The following is a 15,220-nucleotide window of genomic DNA, read 5'->3' as shown; positions in this document are numbered from 1 at the left end:
ATACCCTCAAAAAAGTTCCAGCAAAAACCTAACAGCCAGCCATGGTTCTCTCCAGAATGTGCTGCTGCCATTGCGCACAGAAATCACTTTTTCCATTGCTTCCAACGTAATAGATGTATGGAAACTAAAGCCGCTTTCAGGACTGCCAGCAACCATTGTAAAAAAGTAATAAAGAACGCAAGAGAGTTGTATGCTCAGTCTGTCAAGTCCAAAGTAGTGAGCAGCGGCTTGGTTCCCACCAGTTTTGGCAAATAGCAAACAGAATCCTGAACAGAAGCGTGTGCTCTATCCCAACTATCATCAATGGACCTGAGGTAATCTCGTCAACATCAGACAAAGCCAAACTCTTTGCCGAGAACTTTGCAGCTAATTTTACCCTTTGCAACCAAGGCCGCCAACCCCCCAATATTTCCTCCTGTACCAGAAAACACGCTATGTGATATACAAATATCTGTATATGATGTTGCCAAGCTAATCAAAAACCTTGATTCCAGTAAAGCAACTGGCTCTGATGGTATTCCAATTATAGTACTCAAAAAAAAACTTCAACCAGAACTAGCGCCCATACTTGCAAAACTGTTTAAACGTTGTCTTAAGGAGAATTGCTTCCCGTCACCCTGGAAAATCTCATAAGTATGTCCTGTATTTAAGAATTCAGGTGATCGTTCATCCCCCTCTCAGTACAGGCCAATAAGTCTCCTGTGCGTCATGAGTAAGTTGCCGGAACCTGAATAATAGAGAAGTAATCAACCATCTCAGCAAAAATAACCTTCTTAGTGACACACAGTATGGTTTCCGTTCTGCTAGATCTACAGCAGATGTGCTTAGTTATATCTCATAGGATTAGCGAATCTCTCGACAGAGGCAACCTTTCTAGAGCAATTGCTCTTGATATATCAAAGGCCTTTGATGGGTGTATGGCATAAAGGTTTACTTCACAAGGTCGCCATCTATAGTATAGCTGGAAATGTCTTCTCAAATATTAAATCATTTCTCTCTGATAGGTTCATAAGAGTAGTAGTTGATGGGCAAAAATCAGAAGCTCACAGTATTAATGCTGGAGTCCCTCAGGGGTCCATTCCTGGGCCCAACTCTCTTCCTGATCTACATTAATGATCTTCCAAATCACATCCTTACATCATTTGTAGACATTTATGCTGATGACACTAACATCTATGGTAGCACATCTAAGACCATAAACGACCAAGTTCTCTCTGATTCTCTCTCCTCTGATCTTGAGCACGTGGTACAATGGTAAAGGAGTGACTGGTTACTTTTACTGCATCTAAAACCAAGCTTCTATCTTTACATCATCAACGTTCTGATCTCAATCTGGTTGGTAAGGTAATGACCTGAATTGTGTAGTGGGCTATATGACATTTGCCCTTAAGGTCGCATATTTAGGGGATCATCCATCATCTAGAGCCTATAAAATGTTTTCATCATAGTCATTTGTTTTCCTAGTTTTGCATATGAATTACAAAATATCTGATATTTTCTCAAAACCTGATGGAGAGGAGACTAAAATTTGCTGCTATGGTTTCAAATGATCAGAAATAACAGTAAAAGGAGACTTGATTCGAAATATTTCTCATATGTTATATACCCCCTTGCTGTTATTTCAGATCATTTGAAAATATAACAGGAAGTTTTAGTCTCCCCTCCATAAAGACCAGAGTTTTAGAGGGAAATATATATAAGTGACGGTCAAAATATTAAGACAAGACTCCGAAAGTAAAAGAGTTCCAAATAAGGGGACATCACTTAAGAAGTCAAAGGTTAGGTTGTTTACCTTTAACAAGCGCAACTGAACGAAAGTGAAACCATTTTTTTTTTTTTTTTTAAATAATTACATATGACTTTAAATTTAAATCATTTTGAATTTATTAAAAATTGAAACAATTAGAAATATTTGTATTCAAAATTGATAAAAAAAAATTTTATATTGTTTCATCCGGTGATTCCGTTTCGTGTTTTTGATGCATTAATTTTTCTCATCTTACTTTATCAACACGAAAACGAGGCTATAAACAGGGAGACGAAAGCTCCATGAAAACCTTAAAATATATATTTGGTGATTTCTCCTCTCCCTTCCCCAGAATAGCTAAAAAAAAAAAAAAAAAGTGTAAAAAAATGTTACTCTTCTAAAGTTATCTTAAAATATATATATATATATATATATATATGCCAGGCTTTATTCGTTTGAAATGCATTTTTGAATGCTCCATTTAAGAAACGCATAGTTCATCGATGTATTAATAAAACTATTATTTTTCTTCCTCTTGTTTTTTTTTTTTTTTTTTTTTTTTTTTTTTTTTGCTAGGATGGGGCATTCTGCCGGATGCAAGACATTAACCCACTATTTTAGACTCTTTAACCGAGAGATCTTTTTAAAATTCTAACCGTTACAATTGTTTGCATCTTTCTCGCTCTTAGTTCGCCGGGTATATTCACCAGATATTTATTTATTTATTTTTTTTTTTTGTAAATTCTTTATCATGAGTTCGGTTGCTGTTATAATTACTAGAATGATGAAGATCTTCCTAAGATTCCAGCTTCTTTTCATGTCGTATCTAAAACCATGATATTTCTTTGTCTTCTTCTCAGCTCTCTTGAAGTCAGCATCATCAGAGACATTGATTGCTACCAAGATGGCTACTTTCTCCTTGTCCCATATCACTGTCAGGTTTAACAGTTCCGATTTCCAGATACCTAGCTGTAGGAATAGCATAGTGGATGGTGTATGACTTATTTCCAACTGTTCTTTCTGGTAAACATGTTCCCACGATTTGTTGCTATACTGGATATTCAACTTTTTACAGATGGTCCATTGGAGATATGTACACACTCCATTGTGCCGCATTAAACAGTAGCTGTGCCTCAGCAGAACAATACAACTGTATATCAGGTCGCTTACACAACCTGCACTTGTTAGCAGTGTTGACAGTATTCATCTTAAAAGCATTAGTCATCAAGCTTTGATCTTGGACAGACATAATCGTCTCTTGATCATAGTACAGAGACCATGCATGTATACCTCATCTGCAAATAATTTTGGTAATATATATATATATATATATAGTCTTGGAAGTTTTTAACCTTTAAAACTATACAAAAAATATTTTTTATCATTCGTTAGAAAACCATCTAGTCAGTAAGTCATTTAATCACCTGCAATCACTGCATCAACTCGCTCTCGAATTTACTATAATACCAATAATTTATTTTTCAAGGGATCATCAGTTGTTTACCATGAAACACTGTTTCAGGGATTTAAAAACAAAACAGTATATTACATCATGGCTCCCCAGCAGTGTTGATCAAACACCACCACCCTTAATCTTAGGAAGAAGACATGTTTCAAACATTTGATCCAGTTTTCTATTCTTAATTGCAATTACTAACCTTTTCATACTATAAAAATGAATTTCTTACCTGTACGATTCATCAATTTCCACATTTAAAATGGATACATTTTTTAATTTTTTAATTTATCAGTCGTGTATTTATAATATTAGGATGAATCCATTTAACTACTTATCACCCCCACTATGATTAGTATTTAGTATATTTACATTCTTATTTAAAATTAGATATATAAAAGTTAAAAATATTTTTACATATATACATTTTTTTTTTTTTAATTTTATTATAAATACATTTTATACATTGCTAATATAGTTTTGGATTTCCTTTATTAATATAGTCTGGTTTATCTTAAACAATTCAAAAGCATCAGGATAACGAACAAATGCTTTATTTAACTGTTTTAATATTTTATTTTTATCTCCACCTTGTTTTATCATCCTTATTACTAAACTAGAAACTGGTGGTATAAAGTCTTGTATATATATATATATAAGCGAAAATGTGTGTATATACATATGTATGTTCGCTTTTTGTGTATGTCTGTAAAAGGCTTTTTTCCGAGAAGCGGTCGGTCAGCTCACAACTTAAAACTTTTTATATCACATATAAATCATAATATCTACGAGTTAACAACGAAGGTCGCCTGTCTATTTAATTTGCTCGACTTTGAGAAGATAAATATTCAACATTTTTCGCTCACCGCATGTGGCTTTTTCGTATAATAAAAGCAAAACTAATTCTGGCGGTATTTTTTTCCGGTCGCGATCGCCGGAAATGTCCGAAAGCAATCAGCTTTGATCAATGTGGAAATTTTCCTTATATCAGACAATTGCTATTCAATTTGGACAATCCCCTTGTTATGGGGAGCTGGTCCCCCCCCCCAACATCTTGGAAAATAAAAATAAAAAAAAGCGTTCCCACAGTAACTAAAATACTGTCCCGCAGTCAAAATTGACCTCATCAAGTCATTAAAACGTGCACCTGCCAATTCTTAAATACTTAAATAAATTCAACCGTGTTTCCATTAGTATTTTGCGGTGGCCCAATGGTTAACGTCGTACGTTTTTTTTTTTTTTCACACTTTAATTTCCAACTTTGCCTCAAGGGTTCAGGTTTGATCCTCATACTTACCAAAACTTTTTTTTTTTATTTTACCCCCCCCCCCCGGAGTTTTCTGGAACCTTTGCCCGACAAATATCAAAAAATTGTCCCAAAACATTAATTCCTTAACCCTAAACTAGCCATTTTTGTACAGGCAGGGGTAGCCAAAAACCGTCCTCTCATGACAAGATGGCTCCACGCATGCGCATATGACGTCGGAACATGAATTAGTTGAAATATTAAAAAAAACGACCTAATTTCGCCAATGTTCTCTTAGCTCAGTTCATTAGAGCGCAGCGTCATTATCTAACGGTTGGGAGTTCGAATCATGGTGTGAGATGTCTTTTCTTTTTTTTTTCTCGATAAACAGGGTTATTTAAGCTATTTTTCACGTTCTGTTTTTTTTTGTTTTTATTTTTCAGATTTTTTAAAGAAGTTTTAACGTTCGTTTTTCTGTTTTCTTTTTTTGTTTTTCCGATTTTAAGAAATTTTAACATCGTTCGTTTGCCTTACGTTAGTTTTTTTATTTTTTTTTATTTTTAAGTTTTAACATTTTTTTTATAATATTTAAACAGGCTGATTACTTCACTTATTCTTTTGTTTTGATTTATCCCTCGCCCGAGCACACACACCTCTAAACACCCGGGCAATGCCGGGTACCCCCGCTAGTCTATAATATAAATCTTACCTGTCTGTTTAAATGTATGTATGTTTGTATGTCTGCCTAAAACTTTCGGCAGAGGCGACGGATTTTCACAAGATCAGTATCGTTTTGAAGCTTGACCTTTTAAACGACAAATATCGAAAAATTGGCTAAAAACATTAATTCTTTCACCCTCAACTAGGCACTTTTCTACAGGGAGGGGTTGCTTTTTTCGTTCCTTTGTGTGTGCTGTTTTGGTGGGTGCGTAGATATCTAGTGTCCTGACTTATTTTAAATCTAGGTTAAATGTGAACCGGAAGTTAACTGGACCTTTGTCCTGTAAGTGCCTGCTCATTGGCTGATTAGGAAGGGTGCGGCGGAAACTAGAAAGCTGATTGGCTAACTAAAAACACAATAGAAGGTGCGTATATAAAAACGTGAGACAACCACAAAATCCTCGCATAAGCCTGATGAATCCTAGCATTGATGCTACGCGGAATAATCTGTGTAGCTTAAGTGCCATAAATATTTTATAACATATATATATATATATATATATATATATATACATTACTTGTTATTGAGCATTATCTCATAAGCACTATAGTTTCATAAAACTAATCCCTATGAACTTTTAACCCTATAAACGCTGTCTTTTAAATACGATCATAATGAAATCCAAAAAGAAATAAAATCGCTCGAATGTGGAAGGTATTTTTTGTTTACTTACAATTTAGAAATGGATAGTAACATGTTGAAAATCAAGTAAGTCTCCCTAAAAGCCGGAAAAGAATGTTTAAACACAAATGTGGATCGTTTTGTTTACGGGATCAATATAATCATAAAATAATAATAAAAAAAAAATGTTTAATTTGAGACAACTTTTTTTTTTTTTTTTTTTTTTTGTTTATAAATCAAATCGCTTTAATTACTGTTAATATCGAGGTGGCACTTTCATCGCTAAGAAGCGCTCATATTCAAACTATGCATCTTAAAAATATCCATTCTTATTTCTATCATTTCTTAAAACAGCACCAAAAGGTGCCTCTCAATCGAAGAATTTCAATTCTTGGAATGTTGACATTTTTGTTTTCTATGATAAGAAAATAGTTGTACGTTTTTAAAATGAGGTCAACACGCACGCACGCACGCACGCACGCACACACACACACACACACACACACACACACACACACACACACACACACACACACACACACACACAATTGTTTCTGTAGAATCAGATTGATGTTTAAGAAACAATAGATGCCCCCACCCTGTGAAGGTAGCTGCATGTGTAATTGTGAAGCCAGCATTGCGCAACCCCTAACACCTCCTGTATCGACACTGCTTGATTCCAGTGGCAAGAAGAAATCCAGGATGACAAGAAACAATGCCAAGATAATTTAATGAAAACGATCCTAAGACTCAAGCGAATTCAAAAGGGAGCTAATTTTCCGTTTTGAGTTAAACAAGATGGCAGCAATTTTCCACCTGCTAACATGATTAAAGTTGTTTTGTTTACTAATTCAGTAATATTCAGATAATTTCCACTGCATAATTTGGAAGCTACCATTGTAACTTATTAGAATTCGCAAAAAAAAAAAATCGGTTGAAACCATTTTTTTTTTCTGAAAACTCTATTTATCGACTACAAGATCTCTTCCCAATACTGTAGAAGCACCAACAATCGATATATATATATATTTAATTTAAGAAATTCAATTTTTTTATTATTATTATTATTATTAAAGGTTGAAAGCCACCATTTTTTTTTTTTTTCACTTCTATGGAAGATAATTGAAAGTTTGATTTGTTCTTTTTTTAATGAGGAATGTGGAAAGATTAACTCCTGTTATTTAAAAAAAAAAAAAAAAAACAACAGAAAAACAAAAACAAAAAAAAAGCAAACAACAAACAAAAAAAAAAACATTTATGTTCCACTAATTTCTCACTCGCTCCAAAAGGTAATTATCTAGATTAGCTACTGGTAGTAAATATTTTACTTAAAAATAACTGGAAAATTTTTGCAAATACTTATGATCATATAAATTACCCCCCCCCCCCTCGTTTTTTTCTTTTTTAAAATTTTTTGCTCAGCATACACCTCAAAACGCCCGGGCAACGCCGGGCAACCATGCTAGTGATCATATAAAATTAGTCCCCCCCCTCCTCTCCAAATAAGTACTCTTTGAGAAGAAACAAAAACTGCTGATTGACACAGAAACATAATTTTTCAGAAAATAAAATAGTTGTTGATTGATTCAAGACCACCTGCAAGGATGGTCTATAAAATTTTATTTGCAATGGGGAATACCCGGTTTCTAAAATACTTTAGGGGTGTGGCTACATTGACAGCAAAGGAAAAATCTCAGAATGCAACATCATTTGGAGATGGTGCACCATCTATAATATAAATCTCACCTGTCTGTTTAAATGTATGTATGTATGTTTGTATGTCTACCTAAAACTTTTGACAGGTGACGAATTTTCATGAGATCTGTATAATTTTGAAGCTCGACCCTTCGGATGACAAATATCAAAAAAGGAGTGGTCGATTTTTTGCAAGCCATTTTTGCAAGTCATTGTATCGGTTGGATTTATTTTACCTAATTTTAATGTTCTGAACTTCCAGTCGAGTCATGAAGTACGGGTAAGACGTCAGGTTTACTTTCACTTTCTTTTACACCTTCACGTCACGGGTTCGAGCCTGCCTGCCTACCTACTACCACTTTTTTTTTTTTTTTTGCTCGACACATACCTCCAATACACAGGGTATGCCGGGCACCCAGGCTAGTTAGTCATATAAATCAGCGTGGTGTGGTCATACCAAGGGGATCTTATTTTAACTTCGATTATTTAGTCAGTTTACTTGTAGGGGTACGTATCCCCATGCAAGAGTTCCCTGATAAACCCCTGTACAGAGACCTTAGATACTTGATGATGGTCTAGTAGGCATTCAAATCCCCCCCTCTTTTTTTTTTTTTCTAGCTGAGGATGGAGCATTCTACCGGTTGCCAGATATTCAGGTCCTGGATATGACCTTAAACTATATCCGATGGTGAGGCCCTAGCTTGCGGGCTTTGGGGAGTGTGGAGCCACTCTTTAATTGCCATTGCTCCCAGGTCCACTCTGATTCAGAGTGGTAGTACCTGTTAGCGTCCTAACTATGGGTTAAATAGAAACCGACTTGAAACAACAAAAACATGTATATTAAATTTTTCTTCAACATCACTGGATTCGGCATTAAATAACCTGAAAAGGGTTGATATGCCGTAAAACAAAAGCAACCAACCAACCAGCCAGATATTTACCTACTATCTCATACATTCCAACCGAGAGATCTTTTTAAGATTCTAACTGTCCTTTTAAGTGTAATTATTTGTATCTCTCTTGCACTTGGTTCATCAGGTATATTTGCTAGGTAGTTTTTGAAATTCTTTAACGAGTCTGCTTGCTCTTATAATTACTGGAATGATGGAGATCTTCCTTTTCATGTCGTACAGAAAACGTTGGTATTTCGTTATCTTTCTTGATCAGCTCTGTTTAAGCCAGTATCACTAGGGACTCTGAATAGAAAGTAATTTTACAACGGAACTCGATTACAACTGAGGGTGCTTCTTCATTATATTAGCAAAAATCGAAATACTGAATTTCAAGTGAAACTAATGGTATCTACTTAAGTTTCATGTCACAGTAATGAACATATCCAAAAATTACAATAATGTAGAAAATTAATTATTAATGAAAACAGTTTTCGAAGATAATTAGCAAAAATTGAATTTTGCTTAATTGGCCTAACATTTTCAAAGTTTTTCAGAAAATAATTACTTCCCTTGTTACGATTCAAATTCTCCAGTTTCTTTCTTTTTTTTTTTTTTTTTCTTTTTTTTAACAAAACTCAATTTTGGCGCTTCTACACTATTGGGACGAAATTTCAGAAATCGTAAAATTGAATTTCACATGAAAACAAATGGTATTTATGTATTCCTCATATTTTGAAGATGATTGTATCCAAAAATTATGAAAATCGATAAGGTAGAAAATTATTTATTAAAGAAAATAGAATTTGAAGAACATGATCGTGTTTGCTTATGTAAGACACAGGAGAGTTTACAAGGGAGGTAATTTAGTCCTGATAATTCTTGGAAAATTCAGAAAATTTTTTTTGAATTTTCCAAATGGACCCAAAGAAATTGAATCGATGCGATATTATTTTTGCTCAAATAAAATCCGTATTTATTTCCTGCATGCCCACGGACTTTTGGCAGGTTCATTGTATTTATTTTGTTATTTGGTTTGCGTCAATCACATTAAACATTTAGAGTTACTTCTCTTGTTTATGGTTTCGTTTCAGTAATATTGAGTTAATTCGACTGCACAATTTGGAAGCTACCATTGTAATTTATTAGAATTGACAAAAAATCGGTAGAAACTATTATTTTTTATCTGAAAACTCCATTATTTGACTACTGAATTTTGTCCTAATAGTGTAGAAGCGCCTCAGTTTCCACTAATTGTATTTGAAAACTGTTTTCACGCGATTTCTTTTTTTTTTTTTTTTAAATCATATCTAAAAAAAAAAAAAATGTATCTTAGGGCGTAAATGTATCGTCATATTTAAAAAAAAAAAAAAAAAAAATCGTATTTTAGTGCAATTCATATCTCAAGGTATTACCGTGAATGTGTAAAACAAACCAAATAAAATTTTCAAGTCACTTAAGAGGCTATGGTGTAAATACTGTGAGTCATTAATGTGTCAAGCCAATGTTTCAGATATTTTTATTCTGATGTCAGTAAATTATAATTTTATAGTTTTATTGCTTATTGTAAATATAGAATGATTTTCTAGTGTTTGGAATTGGTGAACGACTTCTTTTATTTGGAAAATTTTTCATGGCTTCAGTTTTTTTTTTTTTTTTTTTTTTTTTTTTTTTTTTTTTTTAATTTTTTTAATCGTGTATATCATCCTCTGTTAAAATATATATAAAGAAACTGTCATCGTGGCATTTATGAGTGATTTTCTGTTTTTTGTTTCATTTTCGAGTTTTGAGCGATTATCGTGATTCCCTAGATGACCGTCTTATGTCAGCCATTTTGTTCTCATTCTGATTTAGCAGCTCGGTACTAACGCTTTAAAATAAGTTAAAACCTAAAAAAAAAAAACTTATCCGGGGAGGTATTTATTTGTGATATATTTGTTTATCATATTTTCAGTTGTCTATAAAAAATGTCTAATTTTCTTTTAATTTGATAAACTTTAATATGTATTATATCCTAGATTATTATAAACTGGTGAGTTTTTTTTTAATTGTGCCAATTGTTACAATCCTAATTTATAATTATGTTGACAAATTTTTCACATTGAAATTTTTTCTTTCTTTATTTTTTTATTTATAAATAGTTTTTTTTTTTCTCTCTTTTAGATATAAAGAAAAACCTATTTATAAATATGCGCTGGTTGAAATATTTATGATTTTTTTTTGTGCTGACAAAATATGACTCCGTGATAGAATATGGAAGACAATATCTGGAAATTTCAATTTTCTCTTGTTTCAAAAAATAACATTTGTTGATGGACAGAATTAGGAATTTAGATTGTTTCTGTTATCTCTGTCAAGTGAGAATTTTTTTGTGTCGTTATTTTTGTCTAGTAAACATTTCTCTTGTAATATAGTTTTTAAAAAATTAATACAGACTTTCTAAATTTGATATGCAGACTTTTCAAAAAATTTTATATGTAGATTTTTTAAAATTTGGTACGTAGACTTTTTAAAATTTGATATAGACGTTTTTAAAAAAAAATTGATAGACTTTTTTTTTGATATGTAGACTTTTTTTTAATTTGATATGTAGACTTTTTCTTAATTTGATATGTAGACTTTTTCTTAATTTGATGTGTAGACTTTTTCTTAATTTGATGTGTAGACTTTTTCTTAATTTGATATGTAGACTTTTTCTTAATTTGATATGTAGACTTTTTCTTAATTTGATATGTAGACTTTTTCTTAATTTGATGTGTAGACTTTTTCTTAATTTGATGTGTAGACTTTTTCTTAATTTGACGTGTAGACTTTTTCTTAATTTGACGTGTAGACTTTTTCTTAATTTGACGTGTAGACTTTTTCTTAATTTGACGTGTAGACTTTTTCTTAATTTGACGTGTAGACTTTTTCTTAATTTGACGTGTAGACTTTTTCTTAATTTGACGTGTAGACTTTTTCTTAATTTGACGTGTAGACTTTTTCTTAATTTGACGTGTAGACTTTTTCTTAATTTGACGTGTAGACTTTTTCTTAATTTGACGTGTAGACTTTTTCTTAATTTGATGTGTAGACTTATTTCTTTTAATTTTAATTCCTCAAATTTAATTTCCTAGGAACGTCTATTTAGGAATTGCTTGAGTATAATTTTCATGAAAACAAGTTTTATTTTAAGCAGAAATTCTTCTCTTGATCTCCTTAACATCAGCTGCGTCGATTAAATATTTTATTACAGATCTTTACAACAAATAGTTTCATGCCTTGTCTGGAGCAATTTCCATTTAAAAAAAAAATACATCCACTACTCTAAATGAATTCAGAACAATTCAGTATTTATCAATGAAAGTAAAAACAAAAAAACGTATAGTGGATCTGAAATGGAAAAGCATAGTTATCAAAATTTTACTATATTTGATTAGAAACATAAAATACGAGGAATGTTCCAAAAGTAATGCCTCCTATTTTTTATATTCCGCCCGAATGGATCAGAGGGGATTGCAAATTGCATTGTCATGATGACTGAACTTTTTGAAAGTTTCATCTCTCTGTTGTAGACATTGAAGGTGTGAGACTTTAAGAAAACAACCCCTGTCATGGACGTGCATCAAAAGCAGAGATAGGTAATTGAATTTCTGGCGAAAGTGCATTGAGAATGGTGGTGACTATGTAGAAAAATAAATTCTAGAACACAAAAGGTCACTTGTTTTAATGGCATACCTATATTACTTACATGTGCATATATTCACACTATGAACATTTTGACTTGTGACTAATCCAGGACCCGTGTACCGACATTGCCCGGTGTAAGTATGACACAAAGCTAGAATAGATACAATAAAGCCCCCCCCCTCCTCGCAAAAAACAATGTAAACTACGATTATTAGTAGGTACCCTGGAAAATAAGACGCACTGGCATTCGTGGCCAAAATGAAATAATCTGGTTTCCATTGTCAGGCCTGGTGTTACCAGATCAGGCTGTCTTAAGATAATGGCTTCCTGAGATAAGGTCCTGGATATGACCTTAAACTATATCCAGTGGTGAGGCCCCAGCTTGTGGGCTTTGGGGAGTGTGGAGCCACCCTTTAATTACCATTGCTCCTAGGTCCACTCTGACCCGGAGTGGTAGTACCTGTTAGGGTCCCAACTATGGGTTGAATAGAAACCGACGTGAAAACAACAACTATATTCTATTAAAAAAAATTTTCTTCAAAATCTTTGGATTCGGCATTGAATAACCCGAAAAGGGTTGATATGCCGTAAAACAAAAACCAACCAACCAATCCTGAGATAAAGTGCACCTAACATTGTATTTTTTTTTCTATTCCCTTTTACAAAACTTAAACAATATCCCACCTTTCCCCCTTTTACTTCTCTCTTTCTCCTTCCTCTACTTCCCGACTGGTTTCCTTACTTAAAATGCATCAAACATTAATACTATAACTCTTTTCTCCCACTCATTGCAAAACTTATGCATGTTCTGTAAGGCAGGGAACAAAAAGCAACAAACTCCACTCCAAGACAACCAAGCCAAACACTACAAACTAGAGATTGAAAATAAAAAAGTGAAGAATAAAAGCCTTCTACAAAACAACCAAACCAAACTGCATAAATAAATATTTGAATAGATAAAGAACTTGAAGCATCAAACTTTTTTCCAAAATTACTGGACTGATACAGGAACATAATTTTCCAAATAACCTGAAAAGGGTTGATATGCTGTAAAACAAAACCACCAAACCAAACGGCATGAATAAATATTTGATTATATAAAGAACTTAAAACATAACTTGTTTTCCAAAATTATTGGATTCGGCATAAAATAACCTGAAAAGGATTGATATGTCATAAAACAATCAAACCATTGTTGAGCAGTTATAGTTAGCAGAAGCCACTGACTGTAATGGTGGTTATTGGCGAATAGTGCTGGTTTGGGTTAATTACTTAAACAAGTGTTGCATCTGTCCGGTCCTTGGTTAGTGATGGAGAAATCCTTCTAGACGGTGGCAGCTTTTAATTTTTATTCTAATCAATAGTATTTAATTGCATATTTTGTCATAAAAACTGTTTGCTTCTCGGTTAGTGAAGAAATGCTTATAGACTACGGAAATTTTGATTCCTCCCCCCAATCAAGAGTGCACTTTATTTTTGGTAGAGAGCTGGATTTTGCTCATACTAAAAGTGAGATTGTGCCTAACTGTGCTCTCGTGGGGAGGCTGTCAAAACTACACTCTTTCCATATTGTAGCCAGTGCATATATTATAGTTATATGAAAAATCGTCAATTGAACGCTGACAAAAAAGAGAGAAAAAAAAATTGAATGAACGTTAATTCAGAAATCCTTTTGTAAGATGGAGGAGGAGTGACAGGCGGATACAACAACAACAACAAAAAAGTCCTTATAAAATTAATGGAATTAGTTTTTAAAAGAAATTATAAAAATATAGATCAGTGTTTTTTGTGTCCCTATATTCTTAGAAGCAGTCAAATGTTTTTGTAAGGGGGACCTAATATCGTTGCATTGTTCTTGAAAATAGTGTCCATCTGTTTAGAAATTTAATTCTATTATGCATTCTAATATTTGTTAATTCCGAGTAATCGTATGCTAACAGCCAATCAGAAGTAACTGTAAACTTAGCAAGGGAGAGGTCGTTATTTCAGTGTTATGAAAAGGACTAATGTGAAATGTATTCGGGGGGGGGGATTGAACACGGACGGTGTTGTATCAGAAGTTGTTTCTAATGCAGAGTAATTCCCAGTTACGTTGAGTAGTTTAAGAAAACACTTAGTGGGTTAAAATTCTGCTCCCACCGTTAAACATGTTATTTAGAATGCGACGCTCCTAGGAATTAATATAGTCATTCGATAACAAAAGAAAGCGAACAATAATTTGTACAAAAACGACAACACATAGTGTCTATTAGTCTGGCTATATTGAGTTTATAGGATTCTTTGAGACGAGTCTTCATTCTTTTGCAGACTGTTATCTTCATAATACGCCATAATCATGTTGACACACCGGTTCCTGCTGGATCACCGAAGTTAAGCAACGTTGAACCTAGTCAGTACTAAATGGGTGACCATTTGGGACTTCCAGGTGCTGTATGTGCTCTCCGCTTATCTCGGCATTGTTTCCAGTCGTCCTGATTTTCTCCTTGCCACTGGACCCAAACAGTGTCAATTCAGGAGAGGTGTGGTTGTGGATTGCGCAACCCTTGCCTCACAATTACATGTGCTACTGCCCCTACAGGGGGTATCCTTTGTCTTTCGAGACTGAACGGAGGCATCAATCGTTATCTTCATAGTTGTTATTTCACCATGTTTCGGACAACTTCTCCTTTAGCCTTCAAGTAATTAACCACAACAGGCCCAGTGGCACAGTGGATGGAGGTGTTGAGTCTATAGTTTCAGGTGAACATTGTCTGAAGATAGTTTTTATCCTACCCAAGCAAGTTAGAAGATTAATTGGCCAAAACATGTTGAGGCAACAACTATGGAAGGCAGTAATTACTGGGGATATAGTTACAAGACTCTGCATCCCTGTCCTATTGCGGTTAATCAAAGAAAGGAGAGGAGGATGAGTTGGCCGAAACACAATGAAACAACAACATGAAGATGAAGATAAGTCCACAAAAGCATGGATACACATGGTATAAAATTATATAATCGTATAATACTTTTATAGATATATAGATTATGTGAGAATGTTTGCATATGTGAGGACATTTCTCAACCTATATACTCAACAAATTTTTGATCCACAGACTTGAAGTTTGGTATATAGGGTATTCAGACATGTGGAAAACTTTTTAATCGGTTTTCATCCGGAGAAAAGAACTGCTAAAAG

General features: G+C 33.5%; 1 protein-coding gene across 2 annotated transcripts in view; it reads left to right on the top strand.

The window, feature by feature from the left end:
• The window catches only part of LOC145252526 (CD151 antigen-like), an 89,598-nt gene that overhangs the window by 13,787 nt on the left and 60,591 nt on the right, over window positions 1-15,220 (top strand). Inside the window, exon 1 of one of the 2 annotated variants that reach the window (XM_080112073.1) lies at window positions 7,502-7,766. The exons of the other annotated variant lie outside the window; for it this stretch is intronic. Coding sequence (XP_079968199.1) covers window positions 7,756-7,766 — 11 coding nt within the window. The 5' untranslated portion in view covers window positions 7,502-7,755. Of the gene's footprint in view, window positions 1-7,501; window positions 7,767-15,220 lie in introns of those variants that run through there. 2 annotated transcript variants of the gene reach the window in all.

This window comes from Euprymna scolopes, chromosome 29, assembly GCF_053919585.1.
Source record: "Euprymna scolopes isolate OS-2025 chromosome 29, ASM5391958v1, whole genome shotgun sequence".
NCBI lineage: Eukaryota > Metazoa > Mollusca > Cephalopoda > Sepiida > Sepiolidae > Euprymna > Euprymna scolopes.
Note: the sequence above shows the minus strand (reverse complement) of the source record. Positions and strands in the feature narration are given on the sequence as shown.